The sequence below is a fragment of the Rhipicephalus microplus genome, chromosome 2 (assembly GCF_043290135.1).
Source record: "Rhipicephalus microplus isolate Deutch F79 chromosome 2, USDA_Rmic, whole genome shotgun sequence".
Taxonomy (NCBI): Eukaryota; Metazoa; Arthropoda; class Arachnida; order Ixodida; family Ixodidae; genus Rhipicephalus; species Rhipicephalus microplus.
The window spans coordinates 226,779,432-226,795,457 of NC_134701.1; the positions used below are offsets into that span (position 1 = coordinate 226,779,432).

A 16,026-nucleotide genomic window follows, 5' to 3' on the forward strand; every position below is an offset into this window, starting at 1 on the left:
ACATCACTCTATTTCTTACACTCACTGCCTTATATATGCTTGGCTGAAGCAAAAAGTTAAAATTAATTCGACTGGCTTCGGAGTAACTCATCTGCCATTTAAAACATGCCGGGCCTCGAGGACAAAAAATGAACTCTTCTCTCGTGGGCGAAATGCGTTACTTCGGTTAAGGCACCATGAAGATTAAATTTTGTGAAGCGATTAACAGGGCGAATTTTCTGCTTTCACATGACACAGGTGACTGTAGAAACAAGCAAGTATATAGACTGAAGCCGGCTGGGTTCCAGATCCATGTGATGCGAGCAGTTGCCGAGAAGCTGCCGAAAGAGAAGAAATGGTTGCGCAGGGCAGAAGCAGGTAACGGCTTTGCTTATTCGTGGGACCCAAGGCAATGTTGCGGTCATGCGATATGCGCGTGACTTATCGCAAAATATCGAGAACGTGGCGATTAAAGATGGCTTGAGGATGGTTTTCTCGGCTCCACGGAAGTTGCGTTGTCTGTGAAGCCGCACCAATCGAGATGCGCAGAAAAGGGCCATGCGCGGCACGAATCATGTACCGAAATGCGTGCCTTTAGCTACTCGTGTTGTCTATAATTTCCCTTTATTGTGTGGCGAAGCGCACATTGGCCAAAATGGCCGGTGTCTCGTGACAAGACCTCCTTTACGAATGACGGTGCTCATCTACCAAGGCACTGCATGCAGGCAGTGCGGATGCAATCCTGCACTTGACAACCCTAGAATCGTAAGTTCGGTAATAACAAAAACCCAAAGAGAAATTTCGGAGCTTTCTACATTAAGAAAGGGGGAGTGACGTGTCAGTAACACGTTAGTGCACCTGTCAGGCGATGAACGTTCTAGATGCTGTTATAACTGAATAATATTTTGGTTTATATGAGGCATGGCTGCTTTACGCATGCGCAAGGCGTTCGCCGGTGGGTATAAATGCGTTTCAAGCATGCTTAGATCAGTTGTAAGTGCCAGCCTGTCCCGTCGTGTTCTTTCTTGTGCTTCGTGTGTCCCACTGGCTTTTATGCAATTATTCGTCCTGTTCAAGAGTGACCTGACCTACCAAAGCGCTGATGATACCGGAGCTTTGACACCCTTGAGTGCTTGTGCTTGCCTAGACGCCTTACTTCTTAGATGGGATCAGTAAGTGGTAAGTGCCACTCACACCTAGCTGTTGTAACGCTATAGTTGCACTCGTGGAACATCTGCTCCCCGAGTGACCGCAATGCGAGTGAGTGAGAGACTCGGAGTAACCGCTTGATGCGGTCACATCTGACCGGCCCTTTGTGCCCGTAGAAGTCTTGTGTTGTCCATACTGAGGCTATCATTTATGTTTTCGGAGCTTCTTAATACTATTCGAGGGGACCTTTTCGAAAGACACCCCACTGTGAACATTTGCCAAGTACTTTGCCTTATGCTGACAATCAGCTACTGAGGGTTGAAGATTCAAATGAACGCCCAGCCACGGTGGTCTAGTGGCTAAGGTACTCGGCTGCTAACCTGCAAGTCGCGGGTTCAAATCCCGGCTGCGGCGGCTGCATTTCCGATGGAGGGGGAAATCTCGTAGGCCCGTGTGCTCAGATTTGGGTGCACGATAAAGAACCCCAGGTGGTCGAAATCTCCGGAGCCCTCCACTACGGCGTCTCTCATAATCATATGGTGGTTGTGGGACGTTAAACCCCACATATCAATCAATCAAATGAACAACGACGCGAGAGACGTTGTAGAACGGTCCGCCACTATGATGTAACGGTTAGTGCGCTCGGCTGCCGACTCGAAGGTGGCGGGTTTGATCTCGGCCGTTGCAGTGGTATTTCAATGAAGGCGAAGGGCTAGAGACCTAAACGTTAAAGAACACTACATGGTCGACATTTCCTGAGCCTTTCTCTCCGAAGTATCTCATAAACATATCGGGGTTTTGGTACGTAAAAGCTCGGATACTATTTTGTAAAACAGCACGTTTTTAAAAAGGCGATACCCTTTCTTGAAATACTTCCCCGCGAAAATTTTTGATCTCTCTGTTGACTTCTCTGTTTGTCAACCGAAACGGCTTGTCTTTTTGCCTTTTATTGTTTGCCTTTAATTCCAAAATCCAACCACATCCGCAGCGATCACCACTATTGCTCTGGCTTTTGCATTCATACTTGTGCGTAGTATCGATTAAAAAGAAGATATTGCGGATTGCTGCGGCAAAACGTCAACACGTCAATATCCTGTGGCGTGTTTCTTCATACTATGGAAAGCGTATATAATAAATTTCAAGGAACATGGTGTTTATTACGCTAAGCTGACAATGCAACGCTATGCACGAAAATCCAGGTGTTTCCTGAGCTTCGCTAAGACGATACGGGGATGGCACGTGGCTTTGGTTTGTTAGTCTAAAGGCTACGTGAATTATAAATTAAAAGATCGTTGTTTTCGAAGAAATAAACGTCATTGACTAATATCGGTGACTTAATCTCCAATAAAATTTACCTTAGATTCAAGGCTTACAAAAGAAAACTAGTAACACAAGGAAGCACTTTGAGCACTATTTGACACTAAAAGATTGCCACGTTAAACTCGTTGTGCGTGGAAGGAAGACGCTCCCTCTGAATCGCCGAACGTCAACAGCTCATCAAGCCCCTAGTAAGATGGCTGCCGCAGCCGCCATCTTACGGTTGGCATGGCTTCACTCGTGGGCAAGAGTTTACACTCCAGCATTTTTGTGAAACCTCCTTGGGTGGCGCTTACCTGCTGCGCGCAGCGAGGAGCTTTAACGCAGCGCTTCCAGAATCTTATTCACCGACCTTCTCGCGCAGAAGATCAAATGTTCTATTCACTCTTTAGACGGAAGACTATCGTCGTTAGACAACAATCGCAGTGAAATATCCAGACAGGGGCCAATATTTTTTAAAGGCATTAGTCCTTTTCGGGATACTTCAACGCAGAAATATTTGTCTGTCTGTCTATCTGTGTGCCTGTTGTGTTTTTTTTTTTCTGTCACTCGGTTCAGCCATCACAGCAAAAATTACCCCTCGTTGAATAACCAGCGATCTTGATCGCCTGGCTGTGCTCATACTAGTGATCACAAAACGCGAATAAAAAACAAATATTACACATGTTCGGGCACAACATCAATACGGGAGCACTAAGCAGTCTGCTACTTTATTTCTAAAATGCATAGATAAGTAATTTTGAAAACCGCAGTGCTTACTACGCGGCGCTGGCAATGAGACTCTATGACGGAGAAAACGGGTGTTTTCTACGCTTCACTAAAACTACATAGTGCTGCCACCCATTAGTGGCTTTGCGTTCTAGAAGAACTTTGTTTCTTCAAATAACTGCTAGATGGCGTCCATACTTCATGCAGCGTAGGGAGCCTACATGACCACTTTTACGGGTGGTCATGTAGGCTCCCTAACGCAGCGCCTAATCACCATTTTGTCTTTTGCGCAGGACGTCAAATAAACGTTTCATTATCTTTCTTCAGACAGATGACTATCGTATTTCGACGACCTTTGGCAGTGAAGCAAGCAGATACGCCACCAATTTTTTTCTCTAAAAGCGAAAATAACGAGACATGCAGCCTCTATCAGATGACGTCCCTGAGCAAAAGTAATAAGAAAGAACGAACGCAATCGGTGGACTGTCAAAGGTAAAAGAATACGATCACGTTAACCGATGTAGTGGTTATTCCTGCGGTGATACACGAGTGCAAGACGTACGCTTTGCGGAAACACGACAGCAAGCAGTTTTTCAGCTTTGAAATCTAATGCAGTGTTTTAAGAATGCCCCGCAAACCAACATCTACTTCATAAAGTAATTTAGTCCAGGGACGTCCATTTGGAGAAGAGTGCGAAACCAAGACGTTCGTATTCTGACCACGTCATGTGGCCCGCCTGCTTTGTAGAAGGAATACTAGGCTTAGTTGAAGTGGGAGTCTAGAGAAAACAACGTCACCCATGTAAGAGATGATTAGACGGTATTTTTCAGGCACCAGATGACCGTTTGAGTGAGCTTAACTCACAAATGGACCTCAGAGACTGCCATACACTTATAGTACCACCAGGAGTCGTAGCTCTTCGATGGTACCTACCAACTATGACTGCGGGCAGTTTCAAAGTGGTAACTGTTGTTTTTTTTAGCTGTCGTTACCAACATGTTTTATGCCTTACGACTGCCAAAAAACATTGTTTAAAGAGCGAACAAGTACTAGAAGTGATTGTAATAGCACTTAATATTTTAGAAAAAAGAAATTCCTCCAGTTCACTATAGGTAGAATTTTAGACCTGCAACCTGTTTTACTAGTGACCACATCTATTTTTTTTTCATAGATGTACAATCTAAGGTCAAAGAAACGCATTTTACCGTTTCATAGTGCACATTTCAAGCACGCAAGGCGTTGCATATTTCAAATGACTTCCCTTATTCTTCTAATACTGCCGATATTGCATTTCGAGGAGGTGTCCCCGACAAGTGAACTGATCTAATTTTGTAGGCTATACCCATGGTCTGATTTTATGTGTTGGTGAATCCTTGCCACAGAAAATAAAGAATGTGTCTTCTTAATACGATCATAGAAACCGAAAAATGGCGAAATAAATTATGCACACATGCAAAGAATAGCGTATGATTTAAATAAAGTAGCTTTCGATACGATATCAACGTATCGCTTTCAGTTTTTGTCAGACTATCAGCTATCGATTCTTCGAATCTCGATCACTATGGCGAATAAAAAAGGAAAAAAAAAGAAAGCAATGCGTCGAGAAGTACGCTACTCGATATTTAATCTGAGAGTTACGTGGAGTGTGTAACACTCGATGATTGATTGATATGTGGCGTTTAACGTCCCAAAACCACCATATGATTATGAGAGACGCCGTAGTGGAGGGCTTCGGAAATTTCGACCACCTGGGGTTCTTTAACGTGCACCCAAATCTGAGCACATGGGCCTACACCATTTCCGCCTCCATCGGAAATGCAGCCACCACAGCCGGGATTCAAACCCGCGACCTGTGGGTCAGCAGCCGAGTACCTTAGCCACTAGACCACCGCGGCGGGGCTAGTGTGTAACACTCGACTGAAATGTTACAAACATGTTGGTCAAACCGGTCGCTGCTTTAACGGCTGGTGCAACGAACACAACTTGCGTCTGCACAATCATTGTGAAGGCCAAAACGATAACCGTCGCAAAAGATTACTGTCGCAGTCCAAATTCAGGCTACAGAACATTCTTAAAACGAGTAAAGGGCATGGTAAAATTTGAAATAGCATAGACAGTCTTTATCGGGAACGTGGGAGAAAGTTGGGTGAGCATTCTTAAGATTTATTTGTCAGAAAGCAACTATATTTCCACAGTGATGTAAAAAAAGAAAAAAAAAAGAAATCTTCACTGTCACTAGTGGCGCGACATGCTGCAAATAAGTGTTTCTTATCCAGTTCGTTTATTTTCGAGCCATTTACAAAATCGAATTGTTGAAGTTCGCACCGGCAGTGTTTGTTTCAGGTGACGCGCATTCGATCTTACTCGCGTCGTAGCATTCTCTTGCAGGATGTCTATGCAAGCTTTTGGACTCTGCGTAATAAAGGAAGCACTGCGTGAATTGACCGTCAATATTCACAAATCACAATGACGACAGCCACGGCTTGTTAGAAACGGCTCCTGAGAGAAAGAAGCGTGTTTGTGAATGCAGCCTCGACTCGGTTTTCTTGTCGATCCTTTTCTTTTATAGTGCGCATGGACCTCGGCCATATTCAACAACCTGGCGTGCCCTTTCCACCACTTACTTGCGCCGCTGATAAAGCTACAGTCAGGTGTCCTCCTGCCTTTCCTACAATTTGTAAATTCTATAGCGAGAGTGCAACGCCGCCATTGTTCGCGCGTATAGCTTGCGTGAGTTTGCACTCATGTGTGACTGCGCGCAGCATCCCAAAGTCCACGGGCCAGCACCGTCGCCAGAAGAGTTCTCTACACCCGGTGCGATAAGGGACTCCCCTGCATTGTCTTCAACGCAGTGGGTTCCGGGTCGCCATCTTCGTCGCCTTTGCGTAACTCTCGGCGCATGCAGGGCCGGCCTTCTGGCGTCCCCATTCAGGGCCTTGCGCCACTGCTCTGAATTTCCTGCAGCATGGTTCCACTCGGCACTTCCGGGTTACTCCTTTCCTACAGCCGCCAGGCTAGCCGCCGCCGCCAAGACGTACGCCCAGACGGGGAAGGAAGTCCTGGCGGAGAGGGAGCGACCGCGGCAGTCCGACACCGTTACAGCGGCACGCGAGCGGTCTGACTTTCACTGCCGACTTGCCCGAGGGCGCGCAAAGCTTTTCTCGCGAAGAGTTCACGTGTATCGGTTATCGAGTTAGCGTAAATCTCGCGCAGACGTTACAATCGGATTCGTTCGCAATCGGGACGCTCGCTTAGTTGGCCGCATTGTCGGTGGCGTTAGTTGCTTAACTGTTTATCTGTCTCGACCTCCGGCGTCCTTCTATGCTGCAATACTTACGTCAGTGACCTGTTAGAAGGGCTGGTGTGCGTCTTTTTGAGAGGTCAAAGACTTCTGCCTAACTGATACGAGTTCAATGGAGGTAGCATCCCAAGGTTTCTGCTTTTTGGTAAACAGGGCCCGTGGAAGAAAGCGGCCAACCGCAGTGTTCGATGGCGTTTATCGACATCATAATTAAATAAAAGGCCTAGAAGGATGACCAATCTGCTTTGACAGAGACATGAATTTGTCTTTCCTATGATTTGTAGATATGAGGGAGGTGAAATGTGAGGATAGCTTAGTGTTATTATGTCGCAAATTCTGTTTTCTTTTTTTGAACGCTGGTGAGGATCCGCCGTCAAGAGGGCGAGCACTTTATACCGACACCACGCAGAAGTGAAGTCTGTTTCTTTTCTTTCCCATTAAGTACGTATCAAGTTAACTGTCCGGCTTGTCGCCCGTGCATAGATCTGATGCGGACGGATCATGTCCAAAATCAAGTTACCAATACAGGCCATTCTTGAATATCTGTGTCATTCTTGAATATTGGACATTGCTGCCGAGGTGTTTCGCACTTGTCACTGTTTCTTGCACTCGTTTATATGTTTCACAATTTCCAATAAATATGAGTCGAGACTCAGGACAGTGTTCATTTCCTCCTTCCGTGTGTCCATGTTTCTAACGCTGCTGTGTTAACGAAAATCCAGATGGAGTTCCTCTCCCCTACGTTTTTTTCGCTACACCTGAAAGGGAAACAACCTCGCGGATTTCGCTGCTTACGACACGTGTGTCTGCCGCCGTAACAAGCCGGAAATCGATAAGACAGAAAAAGAGAAATAGGTAAAAGGAAAAAAAAAACGTGGAGATCAACCTGGTAGAAGGACCGCTTTAGTACCCTGCACAGGTGCGGGGATTGAAAAGAGGCAGCAAAACTTAATGCACACGTCACACACCGAATTTGCAAATCGACACAACAATATCCTACTCACGCCGGGTGCAACTCTACATGCTTACCTGAAACATTGACTTCATAGATGGTTTGGGAAATGAGGACGTGGCAACTCTACGAACGGGAATCACTGGCTTCCTGCGCTACGCACTTTTTTTAAGTTTCATAGTTATGAAGCTGCATTTATCGTTGGATTCAGAGCTACATCAAAGAGGAAAGTTTATTGCATACTAGTAACAGCACTTCAGGCGAGTACAACTGTCCGGTGAAACAAAATTACTGTAGCGGCACGTACAAACAAGAGAACATATGGACAATGTAACTTACAAAACTTCAATACTCTCACAGATCAGGGATCAGTGAAGAAAAGAAAGGAAAAATGAACCACAAAAGTGCTAAGTTTGAACAGAACCACATATTATTTGTGAAGAAGACCAACGGGAATTTAAACAGGGAAGTTTATTCCATACTAATAACAGCACTTCAGGTGAGTAACCGTCTGGCGTAACAAATTCACTTCAGTGACACGACCAAAGAAGACAAGAAACAAGGAAGTTCATTGTATGCTAGTAACAACACTACAGGCGAATACAACTGTCTGGTGTAGCACAATCACTTCAGTGGCGCGTACAAATAAGAGCACACAGACATGACGCATTTTACACCACTGCAATACGCTCACAGATCATGAATCACGTTAGGGTTTGTCGCTTGAGTTCGCCATGCAGTCTGTCATACCATACCAGTTTTGCAACATGCCATGTGAACGAAACCGCCGCAGGAGCTGCAGGACGTATAAATGTTAATAATGACATTCATGACATGTCATGACTATGTTATGACTAGTTAAATATGTTCTTCATACAGTCATGTTATGCCATATCGAGTTTCGTATCGATACCACTATCGAAACGGCCAGGAGAGCTAAAAGTCGTAGGTTGCTAGATAGATAGATAGATAGATAGATAGATAGATAGATAGATAGATAGATAGATAGATAGATAGATAGATAGATAGATAGATAGATAGATACGCTCAAAGCCACCGAAGTTCGCTAAGAAATACTTCGCATTTAAAAATTGCACGCGCTCGTGGCGGAAGCTTTGCCTTACGTGTTGCTGAAGTGCAGTGTGGTGCATGCATGAGCTCAGGTATACGTCACCCTATCACTCAAGAGCGCGCGCCATGTCGTTTCTCCTTAACTGTCAATGCTTTGACAACGTTCATATAGAGCAATGCTGTTTACCAGTTCATTCACGTCATCTTTGAGCGGGATTCACTATAGGATGCGTCCAGCTAATTCTAACAGCTTCAGCTACCATAACGGGTAACTCACGATCATGTGTGTTAGATATCGTGATAGATACGTGTCATAAAGCGTCAACGTGTGTCCATCGACGTTGAACGGTGTTAAGCTGTCAAACGCCAATAGACATTGCACAAGCTTCCATATATCCCTACACAATAGGTATTCTTTATGTGAAGAAACGTTCTACTTTCTTGTTATACCGATTACTGGCGGAAGGATCAGCCATGTATTTTTTAACTGACGACATTCTTCATCAGAATATTGCTCTCATGCTTTAGCTCAATGTAGGGTTCACTTAATATGTGATATCCCGAATATTTTCGAGTGCTCTCGTCGAATGCAGACCAAAAGTAACTTCTTTGGTCATAATGCACGCGCGTCGCAAATTACCGCTGTTCAACTGTTCTGAATGTGTCAGATTTTCTGCAGTCCTTCTGAAATGTTGGCTGATATACGCACAACCAGTAGGATATACGCACAACCGCAGCGAAGCTGCATCTTTCCTTAGAGTGCCACAAGTTTGCCGAATATCATACTTAACTTTAGATACTTAGAGGAACAGAAAGTTATGGGCCTGGTATGTAGTCATGTTCGAAAAAGGGTGAACATGAGGACTAGGGAAGGTGAATGGAAAATACTGATGTCGATGACGAAGGCATGGACGCGAGCTTAATCTGTGGGTATCTGTTTTAGGCTGCTTGTAGGTCACTTCGAGCCCTTTGAATCGATTGTTAGCTGCGTGTGTTGTTTTTCTTCGCACCTTTGCCCGCTTCGGCAGGCCTGCTGTATGTTGCTATCATGAATAACTTGCTGTTCATTTACGGTCTCAGTGGGTCTGTAAGCTGGTAAGTGGTCACATTAACGCGCCGAAGAAGTAGTATACTTTAATTTCCCTTCAAGAGATGTTCATCATTCCAAAAGGAACACCCGAATACATAGTAGATTAGAGTATATATAGGTCCATAAGAAAGATGAAATGATCCGGTGCAGCATTATTTAGCGAGTACATTGTTTACTCAAAAAATAAATTCCAAGTAAAAATCAGATTTTCAAATACACTCAAGTACGAAAGAAAAAAAAAAGAGGAATCAAAGTGGCATGTCTACACAATAGGTAGAATCTTGCTAATACAATAACACGGCTCTTGCTACCTCTTGATGAGAAAGGATTGATTATTGGTTGGGGTTAATATACTAGATATTACTGCTAATAATAAAAACTGGAGCTACATAGAAGAGGAAACTACGCGATGACTTCTAAAAATCAGCAGGTGACTTCCTCACGCGGCTGTACATGTACACGAAAACCTACACACAAAGGGCGTGGTTAACCTGTGCCACGTGCTACACTAATGCAAATCACGTATCTGTATGCTGATTGACAAGACGTACACGAGGTCGCAATGTAATACACAATAGTGCACAATAGTCACACATAATTATCACACATATCAGTTCACACACAGAGATACGTGCGCAAAAAGCGAGCTTCTATCGTTACACAACATGCTGAAGAATGGATAAAAAACGTGTGTGACACTTTTAATAAGCCAGTGTACTTAAATGCTAACAATAACTCGTTTTATGCACTGAAGTACCTGCCCACACGGAGAAAAAAAATAAAATAAACGGCTATATATATATATATATATATATATATATATATATATATATATATATATATATATGTGTGTGTGTGTGTGTGTGTGTGTGTGTGTATACACATTTGTGCCGCAGAGTGATAGCTTTCTCACGGGTGCAAGTGGCGTCAAACAGCGTTTCAACTAAACCATTTGTCTTCGTGATGTACTTCTTTATTTATTAATTTTGAATTTTTCTGCTCCAACTTCTCACCATTAGCACGTGTTTTTGCTTTGCTCCCACTAGTCGTATACCCATGCTGGTGGCCTTCCAACTCTTGGCACACTCGTCCACTCCAAATGCTACGTGGTTTCTCTTGATATAAAAATTGAATCACTTCACGGAACGTATGCAGTCATATTCATTGCCATTTTCATATCTGATGTTATTGTGACAGGGTATATTGTGACACAGAGACGTTGCTACACTTGCATGCATGTATACCTCTCTAATAAGTGAAGGGCTTCTGTCAACAGAGTTGTCGCGAGATTTCTTACAATGTTGATGATAAATTAATAAGCGTCTGACCCTGTACTCTAAATCGTTACCTACGTTCCCCCCCCCCCTCCCCCTTGTCACGGCCTCGTGGTGTATGATGCCCATGGGACAGCTTTAAGCTCTCCCGTAGTCGAGTACCAAGTACTCGCAATCGTTAATAACTTCTAAACACACAGTTTAATTTTACTCAGTGCTTGCATATAGTCTCGCATATTGGGCCCTCTTTTATTGTCAAACTGCCGATTAAACCTTTATGGAGGCTCTGTGGGAAAGCATATAGGTATACTCATTTGTTGTCCGCCCTGTTGGGGATGGATACTTGCGCGCTAGACCGATGAGACAACTACCGAAAAGGAGTGGTAGGAGAGCCATTTCGAATTATGTGATGGACTTGAACTTTCCCCGCGCTGTGCTGGTGTCTTATAGCCAATCTTCAACGGTGTGCTGGAATAAACCATGTCGGAGGTCGTTCAAGGAGAGTTTTCACGGATGCTCTCACAACTTTTGCGCTGATTGGAAGCCATTCAACCTCCTTACGCAACGTATCTCGGAGCAATCAGCCGATAGTTTATATAGCCCCTTCCCAATTTGGTTTTGCCGGCTGGGGAAGTTGGGGGTTTGGGGGGGGATGAAGAGGGGATTTCCTCGTCGTTTTCATCTTTCGTAAATGTTTTCCCCGTCTTCTTACTTTTCCTTCAGTGCGCCCTGAATTCGTGGTGGAGCAGGAGGAAGTTACCGCGCTCGCTATGCTTTTCGTCGGTTATGCACTTCCGAGGCTATTTCCGACATCGTCTAATCTCGCGGAAACTTCATTTTTACTTCTTTTTATTTTTGCTTGAAATGCGAATAATCGGAAGTTGCAGCGCAAAAAGCGTTACTTTGTAAGTCTCGAGCGATGAAAGGAGACTTATGTAAGGAAACATTGACTTTCTAGTACTTCATTTCCTTGTTTTGTCGCATTTGCGTTCTTGTCAACGGAAGAGGGAAATCGCAGATGTGGCGAACGCCACGTGCTTTGGCTGCGCGTACGTGGGCGTGCATTCTTTGCACCAGTCTGAGAGATGGTTGGCGTATCTAGAACAGCTACCTGAGGGGACCACATGTGGTGAGTCTCGTTGATCTCCCGTTTAAGATATCTTTCTACCCGTGTTACAACAGTGTTGATATTCAGGAGTTATAGTACTGCCATTTTTGACTTGGTGTAATGGCTCTCACTTTACCCGTACGGGAGGCCGATAATCTTCAGCCACGAGAACGTCATCTTCACTTAACACGCAATTCTTACGTTTTTTGTGCGTGACTCGCCCTCATGAATAAGTTATTTGAATTCATCTTTTTGTTGCGCAATAACCTATTGGTTTTGTATAACTAAACGACTCTTCTCGATAGTCATGCTCCGGTCCTTACCCCGAAATAACGCGGCATACGTCACAATGCATTCAGCTACAGTAACATGTCACAAGCGAGCGACAAAGACGTACGGGCGTTCTCTCCACGAGTCTATCTAAAAACAATGCCCGCGCAGCGGGCTGACTAATTTTGTACGGATCGCCGAAATAGGAAGGGCTTGCATAAAAATCTCATCACCAGGACGTGCTGACAGCTGGCTGGAGGCTCGCCAGCCGTGGAGTTTTCGCCGAAAAGACTACTAGTTACGACTGTCTCTACCTTGCATCGCGTCATAATGTTGCCTCTGCGGAACGCGGAACCGGTTCTTACGGGGCTTTCTCCAAGCGTTTCGACGCGCAACGGAACTGTGCCCGGCGATGCGGTGGACGAAGTGGAAGCTACGTCCGATCTGTCAGGAAATGCACTCTCACTTCCCCCTTTCCTCCACCGGATCTCCTCACTGGCTCGACCCCAATCGCTGCGGTCGCTGGTGAAGTCGGCTGTTTCGCCCCAGCCGTGACTCACACGGCCTGAATCAGTGTTCTGTCGCGTAGATTGCTCCCCCGCATAAGGTGCTCGGGCGCTCCGTGGTACAGCCAACAGAGAAGTTGCTGTACCGGGGAACGGCGACGTGTAGTCGCTCACTGGAACGATGGAGTACGGCGGTGTGACAGCGTCCTTCACCGAGGCATGGCGTTACCTGATGTCCAAGAGGGACCCCAGGACAAAGGACATGCTCTTCATCGGTGACCTCCGCTTCATAGTTACCGTGCTGGGGCTTTACCTGTACATCGTGTACCACGGGGGCCCGCGGTTCATGCGCAACCGGCAGCCCTACAACTTGAAGGGGCCCATCATGGCCTACAACTTCGCGATGGTTGTGCTCAACCTGTTCTTCATGTTCAAGTTCTTTCAGCACTCCTTCTGGTACGGTGGGTACAGCTTCTTCTGCCAAGGCATGACGCACTCTACCGACTATCACGCGCTCATGCTTCTCGACTACTCGTGGTGGTACTTGTTCGTCAGGATCGGCGACTTCCTGGACACGTTCTTCTTCTTGCTGCGCAAGAAGTTCTCGCACCTTACCGCTCTCCACGTCTCGCATCACGCCCTGGTCGTCTGGAGCGGCTGGCTGTGGCTCGCCTTCGGTGGCGACGGCCAGGTGTTGCTCGGCATGTGCGTGAATGCCGGAATGCACGTGGTCATGTACACCTACTACTTCCTGGCGTGCCTCGGGCCGTCGGTACAACAGTACCTCTGGTGGAAGAAGTACATCACCACGATGCAGATCACGCAGTTCGTCGTGCTCCTTATTCACATCTGCATCCCGCTCTTCTACGACTGCGGCTATCCGCGCATCATGATTGGCCTAGCCTTCGCGCAGGGCTTGCTGGGCTTGGTGCTTTTCATAAACTTCTACATTCACGAGTACATCAAGAGGAAAGGAATGAAGAGGGGTGCTGCCAAGGTGATAGACAGTGACGCCGCTCATACTCAAGCGACAGCACGGGCCCCAGGCGAAAGGCCGAAGAAAGCCTAAGTTTCTAAGAGTCACTACATTGTGGATATGTTTCGAAGACTAGTTTATTGTCACTATCGCGTGAGTACGGGCGTCAGTGATGCCTTCGCATGTTTTATATTTGCTTGACAGCTGCGTTTTGTAGCCTACGATTTGTGAATGCAAGCACCTGCTCTGAACTGTACTGAACCGCGGGACGCTATACTAAGGCTTCACTAACTGCTAACAGGTAGTTCATCTGTTCACTTTTGTAACGTGAAGTAGCGGCCCCTTGGATATACTTTTCTCAGCAACAGTTCCATAAGTGTCAGCACCATAAAGCTTTGTTATGGTGTCACTGTATAGAGCTTCCAAGTAGCGCTTTTGATGTGTGTCATTTGTTGTTGTTGTTGCCATAGCAACGTGCTTTCGCATGGTGCACCCACTATTGTTTCTCGCCGCAAGTGACAACCAACATGTTCACCGTCTTGTAGCACTGTTTTGTTTTTCTTGTTACGTTTTGTTTTTTGGAAGAGTCTATGCATTTATTCAATAAAACGGGTCAAACCACTTGATTCGTTGCATTCTTATCTTGCGGTCAGCTATTTCTATACTTCCATTACGACTTAGCCTTGCTCCCTTTTATACTTCACCCATACAAAGCTTGTATAGTGCGATTTAGCTGTCTGAAAATGTGTGCTTAACTGTAATGCAAACGTGAAATGCGCATTTAAGCACCATCAATGATATAAATTCACCTAGGTGACTTAGTGGTAGGAGCACTTCAATAGCGCAAGTTGGTACCAGGAAGGAGTAGCCTAATTTCGACAAAAGTAAATTGCAGTAAGTTTTATTCACCATGCACTGAGCTTAAGCTAAGAAAGCACCGTAGGTCAAGAACAATCTGAACTTTAGTACGAGGTTGCGTCCGTCTCAACATATTACATTATTTCAGGTCATTAGACATTGTGCCTGGTTTTAGCTGATTAGCGGCGATCGCGATATTGCCTATGCTTATAAAACTCAGCGAAGAAGTCTTCGCTATTAGAATCGCAAAGAAGCAGCGACGTTGAAAATTATGCATGAAATACTTGGTTACAATAGGAGTTGCCGCAACAGTACCTGTTTTAGGCAATAACTATTTATTTTCTGTCTTTAACGTGGCACAAAAGACACCTTCATCATGAGAAGGACACGTATTTCAGTAATAATATTGGATATGCCTGTTAAACAAGCCACATGTCAGTTGTTGTACCGGTAAATAAAAATCATCATTACACCGGCATTTTTCCTAAATTATCATATCAAGCAGCGTTGTATAGTCACGGACGTTCTTCTTTTATTGCGATAGCAATTACAATGGACAGTCTTGGCTGGTTTTGGCCGTTGCCTTCACCATTGTCATTTTCTCATATATATATACTGTGTCTCGTGAGCGAACAAGGGGGGGGGGCGCTTATTATTGCCGCGCTATGGGGAAAATAATCAGCGCGCGGCTCTTCTCCCACAGCAGGTGGGAGCTTCTACGGGCTGCGCTCTCACCACTGAAAACCGGTGCCAAAGGTGTACCTGAAGCGGTCGTTCATATATAGATGCACTCTACACATAAAGAACTGCCACCAGCGGCGACACGTGACGTATAGTCTTTAGTACCAGCGTGAGCTACCCACGGGAGGCACCTCTCATCAACTCCGTTATTGGTCACTACGGACGAACCTTGTTGTGGTAATTCACTGTGGCCGCACCACAGGAAACTTTGTTGCTTAGCAAGCTCATGTTTACTACAAATAATATTGCTCCTAAAAAATGCTAGCCTTGCTTCGTAGAACATTCGATTATGCTGCTATTCCATTCATTGCTTTGCCTTTTGGCGAAACTCTGATTTTTTTTTTATTCCTGAACCCTTGCACACAATTGGAACTCACTGACAAGCGTCCATGCATCAGCATTAATGCAAGCACTACGGAATCAGGACATCGAAGAATCCTACATAAACATACGGGAAGAAATCTACAATTTCGCGTCCATCCATCCACAGCCACCATAGTTCTCCATAAAGAAATCGACAGAATCTCAATAAAGAAGGGTGTACTACAGGGAAACATGGTCTTTGTAATGCTATTCACCGCTTGTTTGCAGGAGGTTTTCAGGGCTCTAGATTGGGAAGATTGGGAAGTTAATGGAGAGTATCTTAGTAACCTGCAATTTGCTGATGACATTATTTTGATAAGTAATTCAGGGGACAAAATACAGCTCATGAGGACTGAACTTGAC

The 16,026-nt window shown here is 45.2% G+C and overlaps 1 protein-coding gene and 1 long non-coding RNA gene across 2 annotated transcripts in view; both read left to right on the plus strand.

Moving 5' to 3' along the window:
* The first annotated feature begins 1,002 nt into the window (after positions 1–1,002).
* Positions 1,003–16,026, plus strand: part of LOC142775383 (uncharacterized) — a 104,548-nt gene continuing 89,524 nt past the window's right edge. Inside the window, exon 1 of the long non-coding RNA XR_012886742.1 lies at positions 1,003–1,158. This is a non-coding gene — a long non-coding RNA (uncharacterized LOC142775383). The remainder of the gene's footprint in view (positions 1,159–16,026) is intronic.
* Positions 12,686–14,325, plus strand: LOC119170348 (very long chain fatty acid elongase 1). The gene has a single exon (XM_037421486.2). It carries the CDS (start codon positions 12,907–12,909, stop codon positions 13,792–13,794), a length of 888 nt encoding a protein of 295 aa, XP_037277383.2. The 5' UTR covers positions 12,686–12,906; the 3' UTR covers positions 13,795–14,325.